Source organism: Chionomys nivalis, chromosome 1 (assembly GCF_950005125.1).
Source record: "Chionomys nivalis chromosome 1, mChiNiv1.1, whole genome shotgun sequence".
Taxonomy (NCBI): Eukaryota; Metazoa; Chordata; class Mammalia; order Rodentia; family Cricetidae; genus Chionomys; species Chionomys nivalis.
The window spans coordinates 26198365-26225835 of record NC_080086.1 but is presented as its reverse complement, the minus strand read 5'-3'; the positions used below and the strand labels follow the sequence as shown (position 1 = coordinate 26225835).

The following is a 27471-nucleotide window of genomic DNA, read 5'->3' as shown; positions in this document are numbered from 1 at the left end:
TGAGATTGCCTCGCTGGGGAGGTGACCCGGTGATGGGTCCCAGGATAAGACCGAGGGAATATAGCCTATGGACTTAAGGACCTGGAGTGTGCACCCAGGACATCCAGGACCCAGAGACCTGAAAGTTGTCGCTGGAAAAAAGTGGGAGGAACTTGGGAGCTGCAGGAACGGGGGAAATGGAGCAGAAGTGTGGGTCTGCCCACAGCTGCACCATCGACCCTCTCCCCTTTTTGAAAAGGCTGCGGAAAAGTTGAGGATCTTCTCGTTGTTTTTCGGTAGTGACACAGACTAAAGCTGAAGAAAAGGCCCGGGAGGGGCCACTTTGCCTCCTGCGGGGGCCCTTCGCATTTGCGGTCCCACCCCCACTCCACCTCCCCTCCACCTCCTGGCTTCCATTTCTTGGGCCAGAGGCCAGGCTTGTGTACTGAACTGTGAGAGCAAGGGACGAGGCCTGAAGGGGCGGTCCCCTACGCCATAGGTCGGGATGCCCTGCAGCCTGGAGACTTGATCATTGAGACTCACAAATACGCCTCTGTGTTCCCCAATTAAGGTCTAGGTTGGGGCCCCGGGATGAGGACAGTACCCTGGTTGTGGGTTGGGTTGGAGGAGGTTAAGAGGCCTTCCATAGTGTCCTTCCTCGGAACCTGCCGCCCAGGCTAGGAGACACTGCCCCTTTCACCCACTGCAGCCCCAGGGTGGAGTGCTGGACGTGAGGGCGGAAGTCCCTCCCCGTCCTGGGACGTGCCTGCTAGCCCTGCAGCCAGGGACTCTCTCTCCTTCCTTGGCTGCCCTCGTGGACGCCGGGTGAGGTCAGAGAGGGGGGAAAGTAGAAGCGGAGGTATTATGCCCTGAGCCAGAACAGGCAGGCAGGTCCCCAGCCCGGGATTCCTCACTCGTCTGAAGGGTAGGAAGGGTGGAAAGGGTGGGTTCTGAGCGCTTGGAAGGGCTTGGGAGCACATCAACAGGTGCAGGGCAGGGGGATCCTGGGGCCTCTTTACTAGGCCAGTGCAACTTGAGACCAGCCCCCTGCTCTTCTAGCTGAAGAGCCTAATTGCTAAGTTTAGCTGGCCTGGTGATAACCTTTGCTTAAAAGGCAGGGAGCATGCTGACTGCACCCCAAATAACAGTCCTGGCTCCTTGCCCTTCTGGGATTGCCCTACCTCCTTGGGGTCCCAGAGCCAAGGCTGTGGGACTGACAGCTGTGTGGGTCATGCCCAGGCTTTCCATGAGCAGGGAGCAGGCCGAGAGAAGGGGGGGGTTGGGGGGGCGGTAGAGAGTGGGAGTGTGGTCATAGCACTGTGCCTGGAGCAGAGGCATCTTCAGCCCCGTCCTTTTTCTGCCTTTCTTCCAACAGAGGCTCTACAAGCGGCTTTGACCCTATTCCCCCAGGTCTCAGGAACCCCTCCACAGTCCTGCCCTAACCTAAAGCATGTTTCCGAGGAGCCATCTCCCCTTTTCCTCGTGCCTATCATCTGCCAGTACTGTTCCCCCACCACACACATAAGGTAGGGACCGATTCAGAGGCAATGTGCTGTTGTCATGGCAGCAGAAACATCAGTGTGCTTCCTGTTCCAAGTGACTCAGCAGATGAAGGAGTTGGGGAGGGTGGGCAGCAGGATTTGCAGCTGAGGGAGGGGCAGGACCTCCTGCAGACCCGTAGTAGTGAGAAGGAAGGACTGACAGGGGAGGTAGACCTTGCCACCCACAGAGCTGGGGGGAGGGGACACAGCTCATGATCTCTCCTGGGTTGGAGCACATGGAGGAAACAAGGTCTAGAGCATTTTCAAGTTGGCACTGCTGGAACGCTGTTTTGGGGTCTCCTGTGCATGAAGGATGTTAGTCAACACCCTCCTCCCAAGGCTTTTGTTGAAAGAGTGCTTATAGCAGCTCCATGTCCCTCAAGTCCGTGACAGAAATTGGTCTCTGGGTATTGTCAAAAGTTGTCTTGGGTACTGAGAGGTGCTTATACGAACCTAGACCATGGAATTCTCTACAGTGGAATCTCTCACTAGTTGTGCAAGATGAAGCAATGCGGATCATGAAGATCCATCCAGAGACAGCCTCAGGGTACCTGGGCTTCCTTATCTTCTCTCTGGACTGATAACCCTCAATCTGCTGCCTGAACCTGGGCGAAGGTGAAAGATGAAACAGAGACCAGCAGAGGACAAAATACTTAAGAGTATATAAAAATATTTATTCTTAAAAAACATGACGATTGGTTAAGTATCTCTTGGGAAGTGAAAGCAGCCATCAGATGGGCTCTCAGAGAAAGACACTGAATGCAAAGACGATTTACATGTTAAAAACAAAGAGGCAACAAACATTTTTACAGGGAGGAACTGAATTCAAAGGCATCCAACAAGATACCCTGCACGGCAGGGATGGGAATAGGTGAAGGCAACTCCTAGGACCTCTGTCTCCGGGCAGATGCTCTGCGGATGGGGGTGGTTCTCTTGGGTGTCTCTTCTTCTGTCATCTCTGCTGAAAGTTCTATTCAGAGAATCATGGGAACAAAAACTGAGTCACCAAGATGGCGCAAAACAATCTTAAAACATAACCAGAGCAAAGCCGGGCGGTGGTGGCGCACGCCTTTAATCCCAGCACTTGGGAGGCAGAGGCAGGCGGATCTCTGTGAGTTCGAGACCAGCCTGGTCTACAAGAGCTAGTTCCAGGACAGGCTCCAAAACCACAGAGAAACCCTGTCTTGAAAAACCAAAAAAAAAAAAAAAAAAACAAAAAAAAAACAAAAAAACATAACCAGAGCTGCAAAGCACACCGCAGAAGTCAGCTAGGCTGCACAGCGGGGTGGCACTACCAGGAGGAATAACTCTACACCCAGGCAAGCTCCACTGAGACCCCAAGGCTGTCAGGAGGCCAGTCATACCATCCTCACTGGCCTCATCACTTGAAAAGGTAACTCTGGCTTTCTTCTTGGACTTCCGTTGCTGAGTGTTTGGTCGAGGACGGTTGGTGCGTCGAGGCTTAGGCGTGACGAAGTCATTGTCGGAATCTACAGAAGCCAGAGGCTGTTGCCTTGAGACTAGAGGTGGAAGGGAGACAGGATTTCAAAAAACAAAAACAAACCACAAAGGATATAAGATGGTGGAGACTGCTTGTGGGAAGCCCCATGTGGGCTTGCCTCTCATACCGGCAGAGGGTTTCTTGGCAGACAGGGCTCTCTGGCTGCCTCCCTGGCCAGCTTCAAGCTCCTCTACTCCATCCATGCCTCTGGTGTGACAGGCCCGAAGCTTCTGCTCAAATTCATCTATTGTAGACTAGAGGAAAATTAAGTTAAAAACAGGGCTGGAGATATTATCTCCCTGTTTAAAAACAGCCGTGAAAGAAACAGACTTGAAATGTTTATTCTAAGTGACCTATATCTATCATGCATCTCTAGCTGTTTCTATAGTATATGGTGAGAGCACAGCTAAGTGGCACCACCACAGGAGTGAGGTGTCTAGTATGACCCTGTAGTGACAAGTCATTGTATTCAGGGAAGCCAGTGTCAGTGTAAACTGTGGCCCTTGGGTACTCATCTGTCAATCATATCCACTCATGCAGGTCAATGGAGACTGTAAGATCACAGCACCCAAGGACAAGGAGCTGATGGGTAGAGGACGTACGTGGATTGGAACAGAAGCAAACAGGAACTCTACTTACTCAGTTTTTCTTTAAACATGAAACCGCTCTAAAAAAGAAGTCTAGTGCCAAGCATGTCGAGGCACGCCTTTAATCCCAACACTCGAGAGGCAGAGGCAGGGGAATCTCTGTGAATGTGAGGCCAGCCTGGTCTACATATCAAATTCTAAGTCAGCTAGACCTACACAGAAAGACAATGTCTCAAGTGGAAATTGGCTTTTCTTGGGGGCTGGAGAGATGGCACTTGCCGCTCCTGCAGAACACCTGGGTTCAGTTCCCAGCACCAACATGGCAGCTCACAACTTTTCTTAACTCAAGTTCCAGGGATCTGGGACCTTCACACAGATGCGCGCGCGCGCACACACACACACACACACGCACACACAGGCAAAACACCAATACACATAAAATAAAAAAAAATCTTAAAAAAAAAAAATGACCTTTTAAAAAGGGACAGGAGCGGGAGAAAGGACCAGGAATTGGACAGAGAGATCTGGCCTCAAGTCACCTTGGTTAAATGGTTGTAGTGAAGCTAGCGAGGCAGGAAGCACACAGGAGAGTAGACTGTGTTTACAGCACTGGAATCCAGTAGGGCCAGTGATCCTATGCCACTCACCTTGCCCTCAGGCTTGGCCCACCGACGCAGTCTACCCACAACTGACAAAAAAGCAGTGAAGACAGAGTCATCTAACAGCTTATCCCCAAAGCAGTCAAAGTTGTCCAGCATCTTGTGTAGGCCTCGCTCTGTGAGGGGCAGCTGGGACACACAGTAGGCCAGATCCCGGTACTGCCGCTCAGTTCTGCACAAGGAATGGACACCGTGAGGTCTGCATGTCCTCCCGCGCCAGTCTCCCTTGGTCCCTCTGAAGAGCCCTCTAGGCACAGAGACCTCCCGAAACAGCAGCATACCGGGCTGTGCGGAACCGCTGACACAGCTTCTCCACCAGGCTCTCGGTCTGTTTGTCCTTGGTGATGTAGGAAAGGAGCTGCCTGAGAGGGGGTGGGAGGGAGTGTGTGACTAGCCAGCAAAGTTCTCAACCACTACACAGAATCCACCCCACCCCCACCTTTTCTGTCCTTGCTTTAGAAGAATGCTCGTGGCCATGGCCTCCCACCATTCCTCTTGTCCCCTTCCATTTACTGAGAATGCAGATAAGAACAGCTGCTATCTGGTGACTCCTGCTATGTGTCTACAATCAAGGAGTCAGACCCATTTGAGAGCCCCGAGAATTGTGAAGCAAGTGCTAAACTCTCATAGAGGGAAACAGGCAAATGGGTCAAGCTGTTTTGGAGAAGGTACAGCTAAAATGGACACTTGGGGCTGAAAACAGTGGCAAGACATGCTTGTCTAGCGTATGCAAGGCCCTGGGTTCATTCTTGTTCACTCTTAGCCTATCATAGCCAGCCAGCCAACCAGCCAACCAGCCAGAGCTGGGATAAAAAGCATGTCTGGTTCCTAACCAAGTCTGTGTGCTGCACACCCCCCCCCCCCCATACCACACTACATCCCTGTAAGTTTATGTAGAAAGCCATACTTCATGATGGTGTGGAAGGGCTCCTCCTCCACCCCACCCTCTGGGTCTGAAAGGCGACTGATGATATCAGGGAGGAGATTATAGATTGCGTTGCCCTGTAGAGGAGACCAAAGAGATGAGATGGGGGCGGAAAGTGCGACCCATCCACTTCCTCTGCAGAAAGCTCCAAGCTGCTTCTGTCACCTTGTGGGAGAGCTCGTTGAAGAAATTCTTGGCCAAAGCAGCGATGTGAGGCACAGGGTCGATGAGCAGCACCGCCATCTCGCTCACCTGCCCCTTCACTTTCACCATGTCCTTCAGGATCAGGTGCGTCATCACCAGCCCCGCTGTCCTCCGCACTTGCTGAGCTGGGTCTCGGAGACTAGGAATAAAAGCTCTAGTCAGAGATCAAGAACTCGTTTATACCTTAAGGCCGACATGAAGGCCCGATGGAAGGATCTATTGTTCTACAGTGCGCCATTCCGGAAGCAGCTCAAAGCCTATTCTGATTTGAAGACTGGAGTCAGGGACAATGGAAGGCTTGTGGGCAGATCTCAGAAGGCTCCTTCAGCTCCCAGTGTCCACTTAGAGCTCGTTCGTACAAGGTGAACAGCCAGCAGATACTGAACTCTGCCGAGTCAGGGGAAGAGCTGTGGCTCGCTGCAGTAATGGACTGCAGAGTGAGCTCTCGAGGTGTCTGAGGGATCCCTTACCGGGCGTACAGATGAGGAGTCCAGGGATCCACCAGGTTGGGGAAGCGGATAGCCAGATCCCCAGTGGCAACCATGAGATTAGAGCGGACAGTGGGGAGTGAAGACTTTTCAAGCATGGTGAACAGAAGACGAAGCTGGGAGTCACAGAACGGAGCACTGAGGGTAAAGAGAAAATCTTCAGGGAAGCAGGAGAGCTGTGTCATCTCATCTTCCTACAGCTGAGACCAACGGGGCTACCTGATCATGCAGAACTTGCCAAGGGCCAGCGAAGCAGCCGCACAGAGGTCTGGGTTGCTGTAGAGGCCAGGGTTGTTGCAGACTTTAAGCAGCAGCGGAACAAAGGCAGCTAGCACCTGACTGCCTGTTGGAAGAAGAGCTCCGGGTTGGGGCAGAGGTAACAAGTGGGGAGAAAGGCACACGGCAGTGCTTCTTACCGTCCAGCAGCTCCCTCTCACAGATGCCGCGGATTAGCTCTGCCTCTGTGTCATCAGCAGTGGCCCCGACCAGCCCCATCTCCTCCTCCATGGTCGTTTCAGAGCTTGTACTCTGGAGGGAAAGAAGCCAGGGTGATCACTTTTCTTTCTTGAGACAGGCTCTTATGTAGCCCAGGCTGTCTTGAAACTTTCTATGTAGACCAGGCTGGCCATGAATTCACAGGGATCTGCCTGCCTCAGTCTTCTAAGCAGGGATAAAGGCATATGTCACTTCACCCTGCTTTGAGAAAAAGAAACAAACTTTTGGTTTTGAGTGTTTTACCCTGCATGTATATAAGCACAGCATATGTGTGCATTGCACATGGAGGCCAGAAGAGGGCATCAGATTCCCCTGGAGCTAGAGTTACTGTGTACAATCTGAGATCTGCTCAGGTTCTCTTCAAGTGCAGTAAGTGCTCTTAACCTTTGATCCATTTCTCTACTCACAAGATAGCATTTTTTGATTCTAGCATAACACTTCATTTGCATGAAGAGATCTAAAGATGAAGTTTATAAAATCATCCACAGAAGTGCCAAGTATGTCCATAAAGAGAAAGAATTCCTGAGTGGAGAAAGAATAACCAGGTCCCTACACCTCTTCCTCTGAAAACATAAATTGACTCTAAATGGTAAATTTGGCTCAAGGTCACTTTACTCCACCTGCAAGACTCTCTTCTTTGTCTACAAGCAAATAAGCCTTTAGCAGAGAGGACAAAGGATCTCACCAGGTGACAGGCTAGTAACACAGGCTGATAAAAAGAGGGGGTGTTGTGTGTGTTAAAACAAACAGCACTTCAGATGGAGCCTGTATCCTAGACCAAGGTAAACAAGTCAGTCTGTGTGTACTAACACCCCCCCCACTGGATGAGCATGGGGAGACCATGCCATCTCTGTCGATGTTAATCTTCCCCAGGGAAGCAGCAACAAAGAGGCAGGGTCTTCACTTACTAATAAAGCAGAGATTTCTCTAGGAAATGTCCTGAGCTGAGGTTATGAAAATCTGGGAAACGCTTGGGGCACGAGCCCACCTCCTAGCCACTCATTCACCTTCTCCTTGGGGTCCTTGGTCTTGTGCTCCTGTTCTTCCTGGAGAACTCGCCGCCGACCCAGCTCTCCACTCACTGCGTGTTCCAAGTGTACCAGCTGCTGTAGGGCCACGTCCCCAGCCAGTGAGAGCAGGTTCATCAGCAGGAATGTGGGGAGCATGGGGACACTGTCCTCTGATGTACAGGAAGGGAAAGAGCAAAGGCAGTCAAGTTCCATCAACTCCCACTCCTTCCTCATGTGCTACTCAAAGTAGGAACAGGAGGTGGGGTGGACACATGGGTAAATAAGAGCGTGGGCTGAGGCTCTTTACCCTTTAGGGAAACAACAGAAGCCGGTTGCCCACTCTGTTCCCGAGCACTCAAACCTCTGCCCACTTACTGGGGTCCTCCTCAGTGGTGTTCTTCTCAAGCTTCTCCAAGGCTTGCTTTGCACAGCCTTGTAACATCTGGGCACAGATCACTTCAGGGCTCTCTGCCAGTTGGTAGGTCAGAGTCACGGCCACCTCTTTGAATGGGATCCAGAGGGGATCTGGATGTGCAAACCCTACAAAGAAAGGAAAAACTGATCACCCCGGCGAAGGCCACAGCACAGCTACCTCAGACCCCTTCCCTACAGAGAAAGGAGAAACTGATCACCCCGCGAAGGCCACAGCATAGCTACCTCAGGCCCTTTTGAATAACTTACCCTTTGTGACCATCTCTCCAAGTCGCTCAAACAACCTGTGTTCCCGAGGCAGCCGGAAGGGAGGCTGACGTTCACCCAGGGAAGGCTGAAAAGAAAACAAAATGCCAGGGTGGGGAAGACAGACAGGAGGCTCTCCACTTTCCTCAGCTGAGCCATGGCCATGCCAGATCACCTACCTTCCTCCTGTCCGAGATGTTGGCAATGGCAAGGCACACCTGCTGGGCCAGCCTGTAGTCCTGTGGGAACTTCTCCTCCAGCCCTACCTTCACCAGCGTGTCTAAATTGCTTCCGACAATTTCTGGTTTTCCTCTAGAGAAAGGAAAACGGAGTTAAAGGCAGTCCTGGGCAGGATTCCAGGGAGACGAGGGCAGTGCGGGAAAGCCCCAGAATCTACCCTGGGGTTCCTAGAGCCCTGGAGCACTACAGAAAGGCACTGACTCAGGGAGGTCCCTGGACCGCTTGTGTTAGTGACTGTTTCTACTACACAGGCGGTGCTCTCTCCACCCAGGCAGCCGACCAGGAAAGCTCAATGGGCTGTGACTGGACGGAAGGCCTCTCAGACCCTTCTTTCCTTCCCCACCGTCTGAGCCTCACCGTGCCATCATGCCAAGAAGCATGACAGAGGAACAGCGCTCCAGCGGAGAGCAAGGGACCTTCTCTGTGGTTCGCTCCCACAGCAGCTGGGTCACTGCTGGCTTTATCTCACCCTTCTGCACAAACTCACACAGCTGAGGAGGAAAGACAAAGAACTCAGCTTCAGAATAACAGCTCCCAGTTGGTCTACTTATCTGGATGGAACTAACGCTGGCAAACAGAAGAGGAGGGAGTGTGGGGAGGTACTTCTCACTCGTCTCTATTTTCCTATTTCATGTCTTTCTTCAAGGCTACACTTCCTAAAGTAACACATTCAAATGGGTCTTCTGAGTTCTGTGTAGACCACCGTTCTGACTACACTCTGGATATTTCTGGTAATTTTTCTTACTGTGAGAACAAGGTCAACCCGTCTCTGAGAGGGTCACTGTCCTTTTTCCTCTAATTTACACGTGCATCCATTTTAGCCACTCATCCTGTCCTCTCATCCCTGCCCACCTACAGGAGCTGCAGGCAGCACTTTTGCCCTGCCCACAGCTCTCAGGTGGCTTGTGTGACAGGCAGGGTGTCTCCTCAGCATCTGTTTCTAGGTCTTCTCTGCCTACTGTAGAAGTTTTGAGCATTGAGCAGCCTGGGAAATATCATGGCAGCTGCCTCCCCCAGGTTCTTTTTCCACAGAAAGGAACAAAAGTAGCAACCAGGAGGGGAGGCCTGGCAGGGGCACCACTCGCTACAGTCAGATTCAACTCATTAAAAAGCAGGGGTCCCTTTGACTTGAAGGCACCAGCCTATGTTCCCAACTTGACTATCTTGTGCAGGTAATGACTCCGAGACAGAACACAGACCTCTTCATTCTCAGGCTGGGAGAGTGGACTTTCCGTGATTTTTGCCAGAAACTCTCTCCTCTTCTCTATCTCTCAATCTCACTGAAGTTCCATGATCCCTGCTGACTAGCACCAACCACCTTGATGGGGCAGTCCCTGACCTCTACCGTAAGCAGCTCTGTGGTCTGCTACAGCATGGAGGCTGCATATGTTTTCTGGCGCATATACAGTGTAACTGCTGCAGCCAGGCAAGTTGCCGAGCCTCTCTCTCAAGCCTCCCTCACAGACCCCATTCTACTCCAGAATCACCCAGTGGTGTTAACAACAGCGCCCAACACATAGTAAACAGCATGTGTTATTACTGCTATTACAGTTGTTATCTATGCCACCAATTCTACAAGTGAATTTTGTTTTGTTTTTCAAGACAGGGTTTCTCTGTGTAACAGCCCTGGCTCTCCTGGAACTAGTTCTTGTAGATTAGGCTGGCCTCAAACTCACAGAGCTCCACCTGTCTCTGCCTCGTGAGTGCTGGGATTAAGGGTAGGTGAATATTTACTTGCTACATTTTCTAAACATGTTTTGGTTTTTTACTCTAAGTAAACTACTGGCATCTTTAAATTTGGGCGTGCGAGCTGAGCACTGTCGCACACAGAATCTCAACACCAAGGAAGCGGAGGCAGGACTGGGAGTCGAAGGCCAGCCTGGACTACACAGTGAGACGACTGCCCAACACAGCAGCGAGCAAACAAGCAAATGAAAATAAAGTCGAGAATGGGAAACAACTAATCTTAAATCTCTCTGTGGGGCTGACTAGATCTCTGCACACAGGAAACAGCCACTACTTGTACCCTGCTGAATGAGTAGAGGACAGAGCAGACTTACAATTTCCTCAAGACACTGGATGGTCCCGACAGAGGCATCCACTAACAGCAGAGAGAGGTTCTGTATCAAGGCCTGGGCCGTGGCTCTGTGGGAAGAGCAGAGATCAGTGGTCACTATGACCGGGAAGCTGTTAGGTTAAACGATTGCTTGGAGTAGGCCTCAGCAGAAATCCACCTTAAGCCTGGTATGGACCCATCCATGAGTTCAGACTCCCCCAGACGAATATCTTTCAGGATACTAGGATAATCCTCTGAGAAGCTGACCTCAGAAAAGTTAACAAAGACAAGGAACCCCAATATACCTGGCTGAGTCCCCTTTTGGATTGAGGTAGAGTTGGCGGTAGGCATTAAGTACAGCGTCCCGGACACCAGGCTCCTTAGACCAGATGAGAGGCAGCATGCGGCGAACCCCAAACAGGGCCTGAGGTACCCCAAATTGGAATACCATCACAAAGAATTCAATCACCTCCTGCACCACTGAGAACAAATACAAATGTCACCCATCTACTTGATAACTTGACAAATATCACAACACCCATAGATGTGACCTCTGCTAACACAGTAACATGGATGTGAGGTCACTGTCATTGTCCCAGAGAATGATTGCTACGATGCTTTCTCATGACACTGGCCAAACTAGGTAAACTGCAAAATGCTACCAGTGGTAAACACCCTGACTTTCAATGGTACAGGCACCAGGGGATGACTGAGAGCTCCGTGGTTAAAAGCATTCGCTGTTTGTTCAAATTCCCAGTGTCCACGTGGTGGCTCAACAAATCCTAACTCCAGTTCCAGAGGATCTGACTCCCTCTTATGCTTCCTGCAGGCACTAAACATGCACGTGATACACACGCATGAGGGCAAAATACTCATACACGTGAACAATAAAATCTTAAAAATATAGCAATGAGAAAGGCATCAATAACTACGCGCAGGCAGAACTGTTTCTCAGCCCCACGACCAGTTCTTTCTGACGAGCCCTGGCTTGCCTGTGCTTGTGTTTCTCAGCCCCACGACCAGTTCTTTCTGACGAGCCCTGGCTTACCTGTGCTTGTGTTCTCATACATCATCTTGCTGATGATGCCGATGGCCTCTGTAACCTTCTGGGAGAAGCTGTAGGCATCCCGCAGATACTGCACCAACATCTCCTGCTTCACCAGCTCATCGTCCCTCTGGGGTCCTTCAGGCTCGGACGCACTGGGAGTGTCTTTACTGTTAGTCAGCACAGGGACATTGTCCCCAGGAGACTCCTGTGTGGGAGCTGCAGAGCCTAGAGGTACAGGAAGTTTTACTCAGCAGGTCAGTGGCTACCAACATCCCTGGATATTTCTTTCAACAATTTGAAGGTATAAAATTAGAACCTATTCTAAGACACTTTGGTTCGTTTCTTAGTAGATCCCGTAGACCCCTATGACTGAGCTGCTCCCCTTCCGGATCAGCAGTGTCAACCCCTCCCTGAGCCTCCTTCAGTCTTCCTTCAGGCTGTGCTTGCTGACTGAAAGGATTACCTTTGAAGATAACTCCCAGGAGATTCAGGAAGCTGTTCTCCTCCAGGTCTGTGTGACTGAAAGGTTGGGACTCCTGGAAGTGACTGGTGGCTTCTCTAGTGAGAATAATAGCTTGCCTGAAAGAATACCAGTCTGTCACCAATTCAGTACCCAGAAGAATGTCACTGAAGCCCTTGTAACGGATCCCACCTTGTTATTCCATCCAGCCCCTACAAGCGGTACCGTAAAGAAAAAGGATATATCTCATGCTTCAAGAGCTGAGCAGTACCTACTAGGATATCAGGCCCCAAACTCCAGGCCTTTACTGTAGTCTTCAAAGAAGTTGGATCTTTTTTTTTAAAGTTTTTAAAATCATAAACCCAGGGCTAGTCAGAGAGCTTGGCAAGCAAGGGTACCTACCACAGAGCTTAATGACTTAGAATTGATTCCCCAAAGTTGTCCTTTATCTTTACATGTGCTGTACCCCATGAACATTCCCATAAATAAATACATAACTAAATATATATTTATGTATAAAATTTATGTATAAAAGCCTACTTCAAACACCTGTGTAAAAACCTACTGTGTTTGCAGTCAACAGAGTTTCGATAATTTGTTACTTTTATGACATAACCACACAATGAGATTCTTTTCTTGAAACAGAGTTTTACAATGTACTCAGAACGACCATGAACTCACTATGTATCCCAATCCTCCTGCCTTAGACTCCCTAAATCCTGGGGTTCAAACAAGTGCTTCTGCCCCATAGTAACATCTGTGTAGTCAGGGTATGGCTGGGAGGCGCAGTTTAGCAGTAGAGCATGTGCTGAGCAAACCAAAGCTCCCGGGTGCCAAGTCTCGCAGGAAAAACAAAAAAGCAATAGGTGGCACCACACTTGGTTTATATAGGGCTAGGGATCGAGCACACACCTCAGGTGCAGCGGAGCTACATCTCCATCCCCTTTCATCTTTTGGATGAAGTTTCATTACACAGCTATGGCTGTGAGGAAGATTTGCTGTTTTGTTTAGACCTTGCTAGCTTTGAATTTGTAGCAATCTCCTGCTTCTGCCTTCTGAGTGCCAGGGTTATAAGCAAGCACCACCATACCAGGTTCACTTAGTTGTCTGTGAGGTGCTAGGGACCAAATGCATAGACCAAGTAAATGTTTTTTACCACTGGGCTAGACCTCCAGGCCTGAGAATAACTTTCTGTTTTGTTTTGCTTATTGAGCCCTGAGGATTGAACCTAGGGCCTTGTGCACACTTGTGTTCCACCACTGCCATACTCCCATTCTTTAAACTCTCATTAAGTTGGCCTCAGTAATCGTTACTGACTTAGCATCCCAAGTAGTTTGGCTTACAGGCCTGTGCCATAGACTGGGCTCTGGAGTAGTTTTAAAAACATTTTTTTTTTTTTGGTTTTTCGAGACAGGGTTTCTCTGTGGCTTTGGAGCCTGTCCTGGAACTAGCTCTTGTAGACCAGGCTGGCCTCGAACTCACAGAGATCCGCCTGCCTCTGCCTCCCGAGTGCTGGGATTAAAGGCGTGCGCCACCACCGCCCGGCTAAAAACATTTTAAAAAGTAGAAAAGCAGCCTCAAAAGTCTCTCAAAGGTTAACTCTTGGGCTGGAGAGATGGCTCAGAGGTTAAGAGCACTGTCTGCTCTTCTAGATGTCCTGAGTTCAATTCCCAGCAACCACATGGTGGCTCACAACCATCTGTAATGAGATCTGGTGCCCTCTTCTGGCAAGTGTATGTATAATAAATAAATTTAAAAAAAAAAAAAAAAAAAAAAAGGTTAACTCTAAATCCTCACAGACCTGTTGTGAAATCATCTTTCTGTACACTGTGAAGATGTGCCATTCTGGTTTATTAAAAAGCTGAACAACAATAGCTAGGAAGGATTTTCAGGGCAGAGAGGATGCTGGGAAGAAGGCATAGTTGCCAGCCGGATGCAGAGCAAGCAGGATGGGGAATATGGAGATGAGCTAATAAAGCCATGAGGCAGAAAGTAAATTAACAGATGGGTTAATTTAAGTTAGAAGAGCTAATTAGAAACTAGCCTAAGCTATCGGCTGAACTTTTCATCATTAATAGTAAGTCTCTGTCTTTTTTTTGGTAAGCTGGCAGCCCAAAGAAAGATTCACCCGCACAGACCTGCAGAGAACATCCTAATCTTGTACATACTTGTAACTAGCCTTGGCGAGCAGCTGACGGATGCGTCCTTTCACCTCTTCCACAGTCTCTGTTCCAGCGATTTGTTGATCTTCCTTTTCCTGGGGAAGCTTTAGAAGCTGCTGCAGGGTGGACTTCAATTCTGGCAACATGGCTTCCCATTCCTCCTCTGGGTCTAGTGCTGCAGCTGAAAGGGAGTCTTGTTTAGTCTCTCTCACACTTTGTGACCAACCTTGGGGAAAAGCAGGTCAGACTCCTGGGGCAGCTGAATACTCACAAGCAGCCGCGGGTCGCCTCTGGGCTCTCATGTCTTGCAACTTCTGGATCTCCTTCTGCAGTGGTCCAGCAAGGTCAGCATCACTGAGCTGTCAGGTAGAATGCGTGTCAGGTAGCTGAGTGACATAATGCCATCTCTGCCTCCATTTCATTCCTCTTTTGCATGCACCATGTTGACTTACCTTGCAGGAAAAGGGATTATTAGCTAGAAAACTAGCCAGCAGCTGGATGGCATTCTTACATACTAGCACCGACTTGTCTGCCAGACGTCCCACGGCTAAGGCCACCACTGCCTGGAAACGGTTCAGGGGGAGCACCTAGATGAGCAGAAGGAGAATCAGCATAAATTCAGTACCACCCTATGGGTCACTTCCAGTGGAGGGTAGCTATATATGTGGCTCAACACAAGATCCTAACCCTACTTAAAATATTGTGATATTTTGCAGTGATTTCTCTTATTGTAATGGGTATGAACTTGGTAGATGGTAGTGTCAAGTTGCAATGTCCAAAGGTTGGACACACTTGTGAGTTTAACCTACGCCTCACTGTAAAGCAGCTTCTCTGAGATTATAAACTATGTGAGCAGTACCACACCGCAGCCCTTAAGAGGAGCAGGAACCTTGGTCCTTAGAAAGGGAAGACTTTCATTTCATTTCATTTATTTATTTTGTATGTATGAGTGCTCGCCTATATACCTGAATGTCAGAAAGAGGGCATCAGATCCTATTATAGGTGGTTGTGAGCCACAATGTGGTTGCTGGGAATTGAACTCAGGACCTCTAGAACAGCACCTAGTGCTCTTAACCGCTGAGCCATCTCTTCAGCCCCCATGGCAGACTTTATTACCGGTAGTGAAAATCTCAAGTCTAGACTCTTCTTTGGGGGCAGATACCAGATTATGTGTCTATTTAAAAACAAGACAAAAACAAACAAACAAACAAACAAACAAACAAAAGCCACCTTTTTCAGGGGTTAGAGAGATGACTCTGAGGTTTAGAACACTGGCTGCTCAACTAGAGGACCTGGGTTCAATTCCCAGCACCCACATGGCAGCTCACAACTGTCTGTAACTCCAAACCCATGGAATAAGAGGCCTTCCAGCCTCCACAGGTACTGTACATATGTAGTACAAGCTAGCAACACACTCATGCACATATAATAAAAATAAAGGAAAACATCTTTCCTTGCTTTTTAAAATTGCGACAAGGTCTCATATAGCTCAGTTGTCTTCAAACTTTCCATGTGGCTGAGGATGACCTCAAACTACTGACCCTCCTACTTCTACTTCCCCAAGTCTGGTATCATGGGCAATGCCACAGTGCTCAGCTACATTCTCTCTTTACTTTGCCAAGCATACAGAGAAATATTCAGAGTTTTAGCATAGAGAAGGTTGTTTACCTTCTGTTGGACAATTCGGGTAAAGAGCTGCAAAACACGGCTTCGCACAAAGGAGTTGACGTCGTGGACATGAGCTTGCAAGATGTCCAGGAACTGATCTCTGGTTTCTCGGGCTGTTTCTTCTAGTTGGTCACCTTTTAGAACCTGCAGGACCATCTCGGCCATGGCTGCCAGCACGGCATTGCGCATCACGTAGTTCTGAGAGAGACATCAATTGGAACGGCTCTCATTTCTTTCCCGCACTCTTCTGCCCTTGGTCAAGGTGAAGTTGCTTGTTCTAAGCAGTGACTTTCCTGGCCAATTGCCTAGGTGTTAATAATCCCCAGGGTAACAGGAAGATACAAAATCCCAAGGGGATTTGTTGGCTCAGAGAATGTCAGAAAGTAAATAAGAGTCAAAATCAAAGGGTTGTGATTCCTAGTCTGAAATGCTTGGGACACAATATTTTTTTGTCTATCTATGTATACACAGTATCTTAGGGATTGAAACTAAATCTAAATGTGAAAGACATCTATGTTTCGCCAGGAGGTGGTGGCGCACGCCTTTAATCCCAGCACTCGGGAGGCAGAGGCAGGCGGATCTCTGTGAGTTCGAGGCCAGCCTGGTCTAGTTCCAGCTAGTTCCAGGACAGGAACCAAAAGCTACGGAGAAACCCTGTCTCGAAAATCCCCCCCCCCCCAAAAAAAAGACATCTAAGTTTCAAATATATCACACTCAGAGCCTAAGAGCCTAAGGGTAATCTTAGATACCACCAAACCTGAAGACCTGAGTTCAATCCCCAGGACCAGTGAAAGGAGAGAACCAACCTCCACATATGTACATACTATACACATACACAAAGTAAATGAATATATAACTGTTTTTCTTCCGAGACAGGGTCTCACTATGAAGCACTGTCTGGCTTAGGAGTATGAAGAGCAGACTAGCCTCAATTCACAGAGGTCCACCTGTCTCTGCCTCCTGGACGCTGGGATTAAAGACATGTGACATGCCTGGGAAATAATATTATTAAAAAGAAAATCAGATCTGTCTATCAAGGCACATTTGAGAAACTTGAGAAACATTTCTTCTATCTTTTTTTTTTTTTTTTTTGAGACAGGGTTTCTCTGTAGCATTGAGCCTGTCCTGGAACTAGCTCTTGTAGACCAGGCTGGCCTCAAAACTCACAGAGATCCACCTGCCTCTGCCTCCCAAGTGCTGGGATTAAAGGTGTGTGCTCCCACCGCCTGGCAAGAAACATTTCTTATTATCCTTTATCTATAAGGCCATAAAATGTTGCAGGATATTTGATCACACCGACTTTCTGATTGGTTTAATAAAGAGCTGAAGGGCCAATAGCTAGGCAGGACTTCTGGGCAGAGAGAAACTGGGAGAAGGAAGCTAAGCATGTGAAAAAATCACCAGTGAGACGTGGAGGAAGCAGGATGGGTGGGGCAGTATAAAGGAGAGGTAACAAGTCATGTGGCAGACCACAGACTTAAAAATATGGGTTAATTAGCCTTGGAGCCAAGAAGTCTGTTATACAACCTGGTAGAAAACAGGGCAGGGGATTCCCTCTGCCTAGGCCAAGAGCCAGAGACTAGTCTCATAAAAGAAGTTAAAGAAAACTAGATCAATGAATAGACTGTCTTTGACATTTCTCTAGTCTGGGAAGAGGCCAAGCAAGCATCCAGGAAAGAGAACTTAGAGGAGTAGAACAGGTTGGTTGAGAAAGCTCATTGTTTGTAGAAAGCAGTGCTAGCCAGATGGGAACAAGAGGCTCGAGCCCAAGGACTGGATGGGACTGCGAACCAAAGCTGAGTTCTTCTCACTAGACCGGTATAGAATGGTCATCTCTACCAGAACTGCATAAAACCAAGCACTTGGGAGGCAGAGGAAGGTGAATCTGCTCTACAGAGTGAGTTCCAAGACGGGCTCCATAGCTACTGAGAAACCCTGTCTTGTGGGGGAGTTACTCTACACAAATTGTCACAGTGATAAATCTAGACAACCTGTCTTCTTTGTGTGAAAATGTATTTTGGGGACAGTCTTACTTTGTAGTCTAGGCCCTCTGGGTCTCAGACTCCAGGGTACACTTCATTTTAAAAGCTACTTTCTTTCTCAAGAAACAACCTTGAGGTCAGGCGGTGGTGGTGCACACCTTTAATCCCACCACTCAGGAGACAGAGACAAGCAGATCTCTGTGAGGTCGAGGCCAGCCTGGTCTGCAGCAAGTTTCAGGACAGGTTCCAAAGCTACAAAGAGAAACCCTGTCTAGAAAAACAAAAACAAAGAAACAACCTTGATCTGAACCTTGGCTAGGCATGGTGACACCTATAATTCTGGAACCTGGGAGCCAGTCCAGGCTACATGACAAGCCTTTTCTTTCTTATTTTGTTGTGTATATCTGTTGCATATGTGTGTGTTTATATGGGAGCATGCATGCACCATGGAACATTTGCAGAACTCAAAGTATTACCTTGGATGTCAGTCTCTGCCCTTTTTTCTCTGTACAAACTTACATGCAGGCAAAACACATAAAAATCATAAACTTTTTTTTTTTTAGTTGGAGAGACAGCTATGGGTGCTTGGGAATTGAACTCTTATATTTTTGGCTTTAATGGCTAAGCCATCTCTCCAGCCCATACATTTTTTTAAGGAAACAAATTTTTCAACTTTTAGAGCATGTGCTTATTTATTAGCATGTATAAGTCCTTGCGTTGTTACCCAGAACCACGTTAAAGTGAAGGGAGAGAGAGACAGACTTCAGAAATGGGCTTAAAGCCTAGACAAATCTGGACTGCCCACCTCTTCATCCAGATGATCTAGCAAAATGCACATGCTGGACATAAGGACAGCAGGGATTCGCTCTGCTAGCTCAGTGAGGAAGGCTGCAAAGCTCTTTGTCCCTGCTGTGTCTCGACTCAGCTCCTGTGGACACTTCTGCCCAATCTCTCTATAGAGGGAAGAAAACACAGATATGGCAAGAAAGTTAATTATTGAGTTCCCAATAAGGGAAGCCAAGACAGGCAGCTAACATGAAGGAACCCAACATCACACGGAGAAAAGGCCTCTATCTTTCCTTTACCCCACCCACACCTCCAAGAAAACAGAAGCTTGGAGGGTCAGGAGTCACCTTACAATCTCGCCCACGATGCTCTTCACTCCATAGTCTGTTGCCCACAGACTCACAGCCGCCACTAGCACTGATGGCAGGTGCTCAAAGTGCTGCAGCATCTGGGTGATCTTCACAGTCGCACCTGGGAAGCACCAACATGTGGCATTCAGGGAGAAAGGGCAATGCAGGGAGCAAGCACCAGGCGAAAGGCAACTTACTGAACATATGATTATAACGGACCAAGGCCACCCCAAGCAGGTGTGCTATGGCTTCCCTAGTGGGGCGGTTCTTCTGGTGACTAATGGTGGGATTTTCCAAAAGGCGGTAGCAACAGCCAGTAACCAAACTAAAAAGAAAAGAGATGGACAGAAAGCAATCAGCTCTGAAGTCACCAACAGCTCCCCTTATTCATTCTGTCCCTACTATGTCCGAATTGAGGTTTCTTTTTTTTTTTTTTTTGGTTTTTCGAGACAGGGTTTCTCTGTGGTTTTTGGAGCCTGTCCTGGAACTAGCTCGGTAGACCAGGCTGGTCTCGAACTCACAGAGATCCGCCTGCCTCTGCCTCCCAAGTGCTGGGATTAAAGGCGTGCGCCACCACCGCCCGGCCCCGAATCGAGGTTTCTAGAGCTCTGCTCTTTCCGTCTAAGCACCTTCCACATCAAGGCGCTTTGGAGAAAGCAATCCTGGAAGAAATTCTTACCCTTTGTTCATCAAATTTCAGCTAGTTACCATGCCAATAAGAAACCTGAATATATGATGAAGATGGTAGGGCAAGGTTACTGAAGACTTCTCATTGTTAAAAATGGCCAGTTGAGTCTTATTGAAGAGACTTTTCATTTACATCTGCTGTGACTGATCATTTACTTTGGTTTTACTCTGTGTGTGTGTGTGTCTCCCTGTATGTGCATGTGGAGACCAGAGGTCAACCTTGGGTTTCATTTCTCAGGAGCTGTTTGCCTTAGTTTTTGAGACAGGGCCTCTCACCTAGGACTCACTGAATAGGCTAGGCTGGCAGTCTTCAATCCCGGAAATCTGTTTGTCTCCACATCCCCAACACTGTGCCATGTTTGGCTTTTGACAGGAGTGTTGCTTATCAGTGTTGATGAACCTAAGTCCTCATGATTGCATGGTAAGTACTTTACTGAGCCACCTCCCCAGCCATTATTTATTTGGAGACAGGTCTCAGGATGACCAGGAAGTCTGTGTCAACCAAGATACTCTTGAACTCAGACACCTGACTCTACTTCCTAAGTGCTGGGATTACAGATGTGTGCCACCATGCCTGGCTACTTATATTTTGAGATAAGGTCTTGCTATGTACTCTTTTTGCTATGTACTCTTGGCTGCTCACAGTATAGCGTAACTCGCCTTGAATTCCTGGCAAACCCGCTTCAGCCTCTTAAGTTCTGGTATATAGGCATGTACCACAATGCCTGGTCACTTTCTCCTTAAAACACACACTTCATTTGGCTTCTGGACTCTGGACCCCTATCTCAGATTCCCTGGCTGCTTCTCAGCTCACTCTGCTGGCCATGGTGTACCTTAGTATATAGTCCTTGGATCTATGCTCTCTTGTAGTTCCTGATTTAGTGACCTCATTCGATTTCAAGGGTTTAAACATCATCATATCCCCAAAGGTGTCTCTTTAGTCCACACGCGCCTTCCTTTCAACAGTTGAATCTAATACTACTCAGATGTCTAACAAGCACTTCAAAGTGCATGTCCAAAGCAGGACTTCTGATCTTCCCTGCCAAATATCCCAACTTCCTTATACCTCCATTATTAGCAACTCCTTTTCGCCAAACGCTTGGCCACATCCCTAGAACAGTCATCCTTGACTGCATCCTTCTCTCAAATTCCATACCCATATCACCATACATGCTATACATTTTCCTTATTTTAAACACTGCCAGTCAAGAGTGATAGCTCATGGCTGTAATTCCAGCATTTGAGCAGTTTGAGGCAAGACTGAGTTCCAGGCTAGCCTGGACTGTAATAGTAAGTTCAAGACCACTTGAGCTACATAGCAAGACTAACCTAAAAAACAACTCCCCCCTAAAAGCACAAACAACAAGAATAACCACCACCCCAAAATTGCCTTCTATTCTAAAATAGAAAGTGTCTATAATAATGCCACCATCCACCTAGGGGATTCTTAGTAAATACATTTCCACAAATATAGGTATTAACAATGAGAAATTCATTGTGGTGGCACATAGCTTTAATCCCAGCACTTGGGAGGTAAAGGCAGTGAACCTCTGTGAGTTCAAACCCAGTTTGGTCTACATAGAAACTTCCAGGCCAGATGGGCTGCACAATGAGACGGTGTCTCACAAAAATAAGAAAACGAAACAAAGCAAAAAAACAAAACAAAAAAGCCAGAACCTCATTCCTCAGAGTTTAAGATCATCTCCAGCCATCTTAACCACCCACCTGACAAATTCTTCTTCAATTACTGAGTGGTTCCATAGGTGACGAATGTCCAGCTGGAGTAGCTGTGTTAAGAGCTGAAGAACTGGTTGCCTCTCTTCCTCCCAATCAAAGCCAAGGGCTGCCTTGGCCCGGGCCTTCTTACCCTAAAGTGATCATACAGACATTCAGGGATGGGGTCGGGGGGAGTGTGGATCAGAGTAAAGATCATCTGGTCTTTACTATCCAGGATCAAGGCAAGGTTAGGCAAGGCCATAGAGGATTACAGGTGCTGGGATGCACAGGAACTACTCTCCAGGGAAGGGGATCCAGTACTTGAGGACTCTCTCCTAAACCCCAAGCAAGAACACAAAGCATCCTAGAATCCCGGGCTTCTCCCTCATCGATATAAAATGGCCCAGGCATTCTCACTTACCCTCCCACCCACATCCAGGTTGATGAGGCTCGTCTGGCTGGTCATATTCTCAAAGGACTCCAAGAGGCGGATCAGGGCATAGCAGTTCATCTTGAGGGTGTTTAGATGGGCAGTTCTATCTGATACACTCAAAGTGGCATCATCCAGGATGGATGGAAGTTCCTGGGAGTGGCAGGATACCACTGTGAGGGGCAGAATCTGGGAGTTGGTTTCGTTGACTTTCTTCAGGTACCCCAACTTCTAAACACATGTAGCCATCAGATTACCAAAGATCTGTGTATCATCTCTCAGTGGCCATGACACAGCTAAGTCCTTTGGGACCCCTGACCCCTGTATCGAGATAGAGCCTGTTCCTACTTTCATTCCAATGACAAGTCCTCGCAGGCAATGGAGAATTACCCCTACTTGGGGAGGTGGTTCAAAAGCAGGAAAATTTCTGTTGGTCCGCCCTTACAGCGATCGCACATCACTCTGTATCGACCACCAAGATTACAGACCTGGCTAAGCCAGAGGTCCCCGGACTTAGCCAAACCAACTGAATCACAACAGCCTTGATATCATCACATGGCTCAGAGAACGGAGGAAATGCTATACACAACAAGCACCTTCCAGCCCCCTACCCCCAGACCCACAGACACCTTTTATCAGGAATTCCAGGGTATCTTCCTTGAGGCCAGGATCTATACTTCGAAAGTGACTATGAGGGAAAGAAAGTGTGGGAGTGAGACAGGAGCCTGCAGAGCCCATTCTCCTAGATCAGATCTAAGGATCCAACACGTGAAAATATCCCACAATTGTCAAACAAACATGGCGGAAGCTGGATCGATGCTCACTATGGATGTCAGTACCCAGAACCAATAATCCAATAATCGGTGAACCTAGAATTTGGAATTTCAAAACTAACATGCAAAAATGAGAGAAATAGCCACCAGGTGTTTAAAAGCACCAGCTGCGTATTTCACTTACTGTAAAATGCTGTAGATTGTATCAAAGTGCTCCAGCATAGCGAGAGGTCCCTGAGCCCGGAAAGCAGACTGAAATGCTAGAAAATGAAGGATGCTGTTTAATTTAGAGGAAAGACAGATTTTTTTTTTTTTTGGTAAATTCTATTTCTATGTAGAAGGCATTTAGTGGACATGTTTCCTGAATCTTCAACCTTTGCCTTTCATAATTTTGTTGTTATTTGGGTTTTCTTTTCTTTTCTTTTTTTTTTTTCAGACAGGGGGTTCTCTGTATCTCCCTAGCTGTCCTGGGGCCTCCTTGCTCTGTAGACCAGGCCGGACTCCTACAGTGCTGGAATTAAAGGTGTGCACCACCACACCCGGCTCATTCCATGTTCATACACAAACATCACGGACTTCAGTCACATGCACCACATTTCTGTCATGAAAAGCAGCAATGTTTCATGGGCACGCTTCTTCCTGTGTCACCCCAACTCTGTACATGTGCTGCTAGAGTGAACATTTATTTTTCTCACCACAAGATGCTCCAGGTTTACCTTCTACTTTCCGTGGCCTGGTGCTGGAATCAACAATTCTTGGTGGTACGAAAGAACAGTTTATAAAAACCCAAGCTCTCGGTACTACATAGATTAACTGTTGGTCCTGGCCGATATTACCAGTCATTAGAGAGGCTGAGGCAGGAGGATTAAAAATTCAAAAGCCACGGGGAGGGAAATGGGAAACGGGGAGCAGTTGGAAATTTTAAGTAAAAAAGAATTAAAAAAAAAAAAATTCAAAAGCCTCACTCAGCTACAAAGTGAATTCAAGGCTAGCCTGGGCTACTAACAAAACCATGTGAAAATATAAATAAAAAGGAGGTGTAGCCATGTAGCTCAGAGAAGCACTTATCTGGTATATGCAAGGCCTTGGTTCAATCCCCAGTCCTGAAAAAGGAGAAACCAACCCAGCAGACGAGAAGGAGGCAAGGAAGACCAGAAGTTCAAAATCATCCTTAGCTACATGTTCAGTTTTAGACTGCTCAAATTGAGACCTTGTCTCAAAAAACTTAGAACCTTACATCTAGGAGCTGCCATCTCCAGTAGGAGGTCACTTGTTCAAGCTCAGGGTGGCAGAGGAGACAAGCCCAGGTCTAGCTCCAGCAGCTTCGGTCTACATGTAATTCCCTAAAGCAACCCAGTGTGAACCAATTCCAAGAAGTACAGTGGCACTGTGGGGTCTGACTGATAATATACAAGCTGTTTTTAGTTGTTCATAGATGTCAGGAGGAACTACACTGTGCATTCAATCACAGGCGCCACACTGTCAGTGAACAGCCACATATACGGTATCCTCCTCTATTGCAATGGAGCTGAAAACTTCCTACTGCCTAGTGACATTTTAGCCACTGTTACGTTTGCATCTGTAAGGTTTGCAGTGCAAACACACTCACTCTACACTCCAAATCCCGTAAAGCATGGCACAGACGGTTATGAACAGTAGATAATTCTTTTTTTTTTTTTTTTTTTGGTTTTTCGAGACAGGGTTTCTCTGTGGCTTTGGAGCCTGTCCTGGAACTAGCTCTGTAGACCAGGCTGGTCTCGAACTCACAGAGATCCGCCTGCCTCTGCCTGAGTGCTGGGATTAAAGGTGTGCGCCGCCACCGCCCGGCCCAGTAACAGTCTTTTATTGTCAAGAATTATCTACTGCCAGGCGATGGTGGCGCACGCCTTTAATCCCAGCACTAGGGAGGCAGAGGCAGGCGGACCTCTGTGAGTTCGAGGCCAGCCTGGTCTACAAAGGGAGTTCCAGGACAGGCTCCAAAGCTACACAGAAACCCTGCCTTAAAAAACAAACAAAAAAAAAAAAAAGAAAAAAAGAAAAAAAAAGACTGTTACTGGCTATGTAAGTGCTGTAGTTGTTATTTAGGGTATAGTCCTCCTGATAACTTCCTCTAACAGCAGCCTCATATACCCATCTCTTATTTTTTCTTGTGGTTTTGACTTCTGTTTTGGAGACAAGGTCTTACTCTGCTGTAGTCTGCTCTTGAACTTTCAGCAGTCCCCCTGCTCTTTCCATCCCAATTGCTGGGATTACAGGTGTGCACTACCACATTTGGTTTCATTTGGCGGTGAGGATGAAACCTAGGACTTTGTGTATACTAGATAAGTAATTTGGAGTACATGACACCATTTTTATTTTATTTTGGTTTTTTGAGACAGGGTTTCTTTGTGTAGCTTTGGAGCCTGTCCTGGAACTCATTCTGTAGACCAGGCTGGCTTTGAACTCACAGAGATCCACCGCCTCTGCCTCCTGAGTGGACTATGCCATTTCAAAAACTTGTACATGTATACTCTATGATGAGGTTTCATAATAATGAATCATCTAGCAACAGGCTTCTCAAAACATGTCTCCCACAGTCCACTTGTTAAGTGACAGATGACTGTTTTGTGTGTTGTTGCAGCTATGTTTCTCCTTTATTACACTTCTTGGAAACACGATCTAGATTTAAGAGTACTCCCTAAGAAAAGGCAAGTCAAATACTGTCCACAACTGCGGTATGTTTTATTTTTTAATTTATTCATGTATGGTATGCAGGTTGGTGTTTTGCCTGCATACATATCTGTGCACTACATGCACAAGTTACAATCAATTGTGAACTGCCATGTGGGTACTGGGAATCAAATCTGGGTCTTCTAGAAGAAGAGTTGGTGCTTTTAACCTCTAAGCCATCTCTCCAGTCCCTAGCCTACAATTCTTAATTTTACCATGGTAAAGGGTAAAAATACAGCCAAGTGGTGGTGGTCCATGCCTTAGTTCAAGGCCAATCTGGTCTACAAAGTTGAGTTCCAGGACAGCAAGGACCATTACACAGAGAAGCCAAAATCGAAAAATCAAAAAACAACAAAACAAGACAGAAAAACAAAACATTCCCACCCCACCCCCCCCAAAAAAATCTAGAGTTAGATTAAGCAACACTGTTTCTCGAATAATCCAGGGAGGACAGCCATTTGCGTCATGAATCCTGTGCAGACAAATAAGTGAAATAAAATTAGGGACTAGTAGGGAAGATATTCCCTGCCCCGATGGAATGTCACAGAGCTACAGAACAGAGATGCCAATTACACATGTGATGTTTGTCTATTGAAGCTCACTGGTAGCCATGGTGTCTTACCTCTAAGTTGCGATGGAAGCTGCTTGACGGGCAACACCTCCTGAACAACATACTGATTCACGCCTCTACTCTTCAGCAACTCCTCTGGGGCTAAGGGCAGATGGAATTCAAAGTTTTGGGGAGACATCCTTCTGTCGGTTCACAGGCCTACAAGACAAACAACAAAAACTTCAATCTAAACCAGAAGTTCTCTACCCGTGGGTCTTGACCCCCTTCACAGGGGTCTCCTAAAACCATCAAAACACCGTTATAATTTATAACAGTAGCAAAATCAGTTATGAAGTAGCAACAAAATAATTTTATGATTGAAGATTACCACAACATGAAGAACTGTGTTTAAAGAGCATTTAATACAGCATTAGGAAGGTTGAGAACCACGGGTTTAAATATAAGAGTGTTGTGGTTTTTATTATGTAGTAAGAGCATTTCTTTCTTTCTTTTTTTGGGGGGAGGGTGGTGGTACTGGGAATTAAACCTAGCATTTTTGGTATGGTAGGCAGGTACTTTACTTCTGAGTTATAACCCCTGCCTCAGAAATTATCTGGTTCAATTATGTCCCCCACTTTCAACAATATGTTTTTCAGTCTTACAACAAGCTACTAACATCTTGTGAGGTATAATATCAGAGCCAAGTAAAGTAGTACACGGTTGTATTTATATTCCCAGTATCCCAGCATCAGGGAGGCAGAAGGATGCAGTTCAAGGCCAGCCTCTTCTACATGATCTGGGCTATATAAGACCTCCAGTCCCCAATATAAAAGTAACTCTAGACGAGAATCTAATTCTTGTTATTACTCTGCCACTAGGTAGATCACTGAGTCCTCATGGTTTCATCTCTAAAATGATATTATTCTGGGGCTCGGGGGCTGGAGAGATGGCTCAGTGGTTAAGGGCACCAGCTGCTCTTCCAGAGGTCCTGAGTTCAATTCCCAGCAACCATATGGTGGCTCACAACCATCTGTAATGAGATCTGGGGCTCAAATGAATTAAGGGTTAAAAAATTCGGAAAGAGCCGGGTGTGGTGGTACAGGCTTATAAATTCAACCCTAGGAAGGCTGAGGCAGGAGAACTGCTGAGTTTGAGGCCAGGCGGGGCTGCAGTGAGTACTAGGCTGCCAAGACCTAGCTCAACAAAACAAAACAAAAAATTTAAATATTAATGAACTAGTAAGTGACAATCAGTTGTACAAACAGCCTTACTAATTCCATTTTAAATTAAAACGATCCTTACAGCATCGGGGTTCCTGGATGCAGGATGAGAGAACATTAGCGTTTACTTGCGCATCCTGTAGTCTCCAATCTTGGCCGCTCGGGGTGCATAACGAAACGACTAAATTGACAGATTGAGTAGCAAGGTTGTGCGATCTGCCCACATCTTAAGTTCCGTTTCTGATCTATCACTCACTGCTACTTTGGATTTCAAGGGCATCCCTACCAGACGTGGCTGCCGACCGCACACAGGCAAAGGCTGCGTCCTGTCCCGGACCTGATTTTCTCAGCCCTTCACTTCCCGCTTCCTACCCCTACCATACCTCACCTGGACACTTGGACACCGCTCACCTGCCGCTTCTTCGACTGGGATCGACCCCGCTGAAAAGGAAGGAAGAAAACACAAGCGGACCATCCGCGCCAAACAGCTAGATGGTTTTCAAGCTTGCGGAGAAACCAGCCAATCCTCGGCAGGCTGGGACGGAAATCCGCCTCGGAGTCAAGAGT

General features: G+C 47.4%; 1 protein-coding gene, 1 long non-coding RNA gene and 1 other non-coding gene across 4 annotated transcripts; 1 reads left to right on the top strand and 2 right to left on the bottom strand.

Annotated features, from left to right (window-relative positions):
- The first annotated feature begins 818 nt into the window (after positions 1-818).
- Positions 819-10247, top strand: LOC130883157 (uncharacterized). The gene is made up of 3 exons (XR_009057881.1): positions 819-904; positions 1355-1505; positions 10083-10247. It is a non-coding gene; the product is annotated as an uncharacterized LOC130883157 (long non-coding RNA).
- Ncapd2 (non-SMC condensin I complex subunit D2) lies at positions 2180-27449 on the bottom strand. Of its 2 annotated transcripts, none has more exons than XM_057783402.1 (32): positions 27293-27449; positions 25757-25903; positions 22610-22685; positions 22282-22340; positions 21644-21825; positions 21232-21374; positions 19017-19144; positions 18817-18940; positions 18489-18636; positions 15702-15899; positions 14486-14620; positions 14305-14392; positions 14040-14214; positions 11875-11990; positions 11412-11636; positions 10669-10843; positions 10368-10452; positions 8665-8798; positions 8247-8379; positions 8071-8155; positions 7765-7929; positions 7387-7559; positions 6301-6412; positions 6104-6227; positions 5867-6022; positions 5358-5535; positions 5175-5269; positions 4549-4629; positions 4256-4439; positions 3149-3275; positions 2885-3040; positions 2180-2490 (listed from the first exon to the last, which is right to left on the bottom strand). In XM_057783402.1, the coding sequence occupies exons 2-32, from the start codon at positions 25881-25883 to the stop codon at positions 2405-2407; spliced, it is 4173 nt and encodes a 1390-aa protein (XP_057639385.1). In that variant the 5' UTR covers positions 25884-25903; positions 27293-27449; the 3' UTR covers positions 2180-2404. The 2 variants fall into 2 exon arrangements, with proteins under 2 accessions (XP_057639385.1, XP_057639394.1); XM_057783411.1 differs by having other exon boundaries at positions 27316-27449.
- LOC130889901 (small nucleolar RNA U85) lies at positions 21896-22212 on the bottom strand. Its single transcript, XR_009058659.1, has one exon. It is a non-coding gene; the product is annotated as a small nucleolar RNA U85 (small nucleolar RNA).
- Positions 27450-27471: the final 22 nt, after the last annotated feature.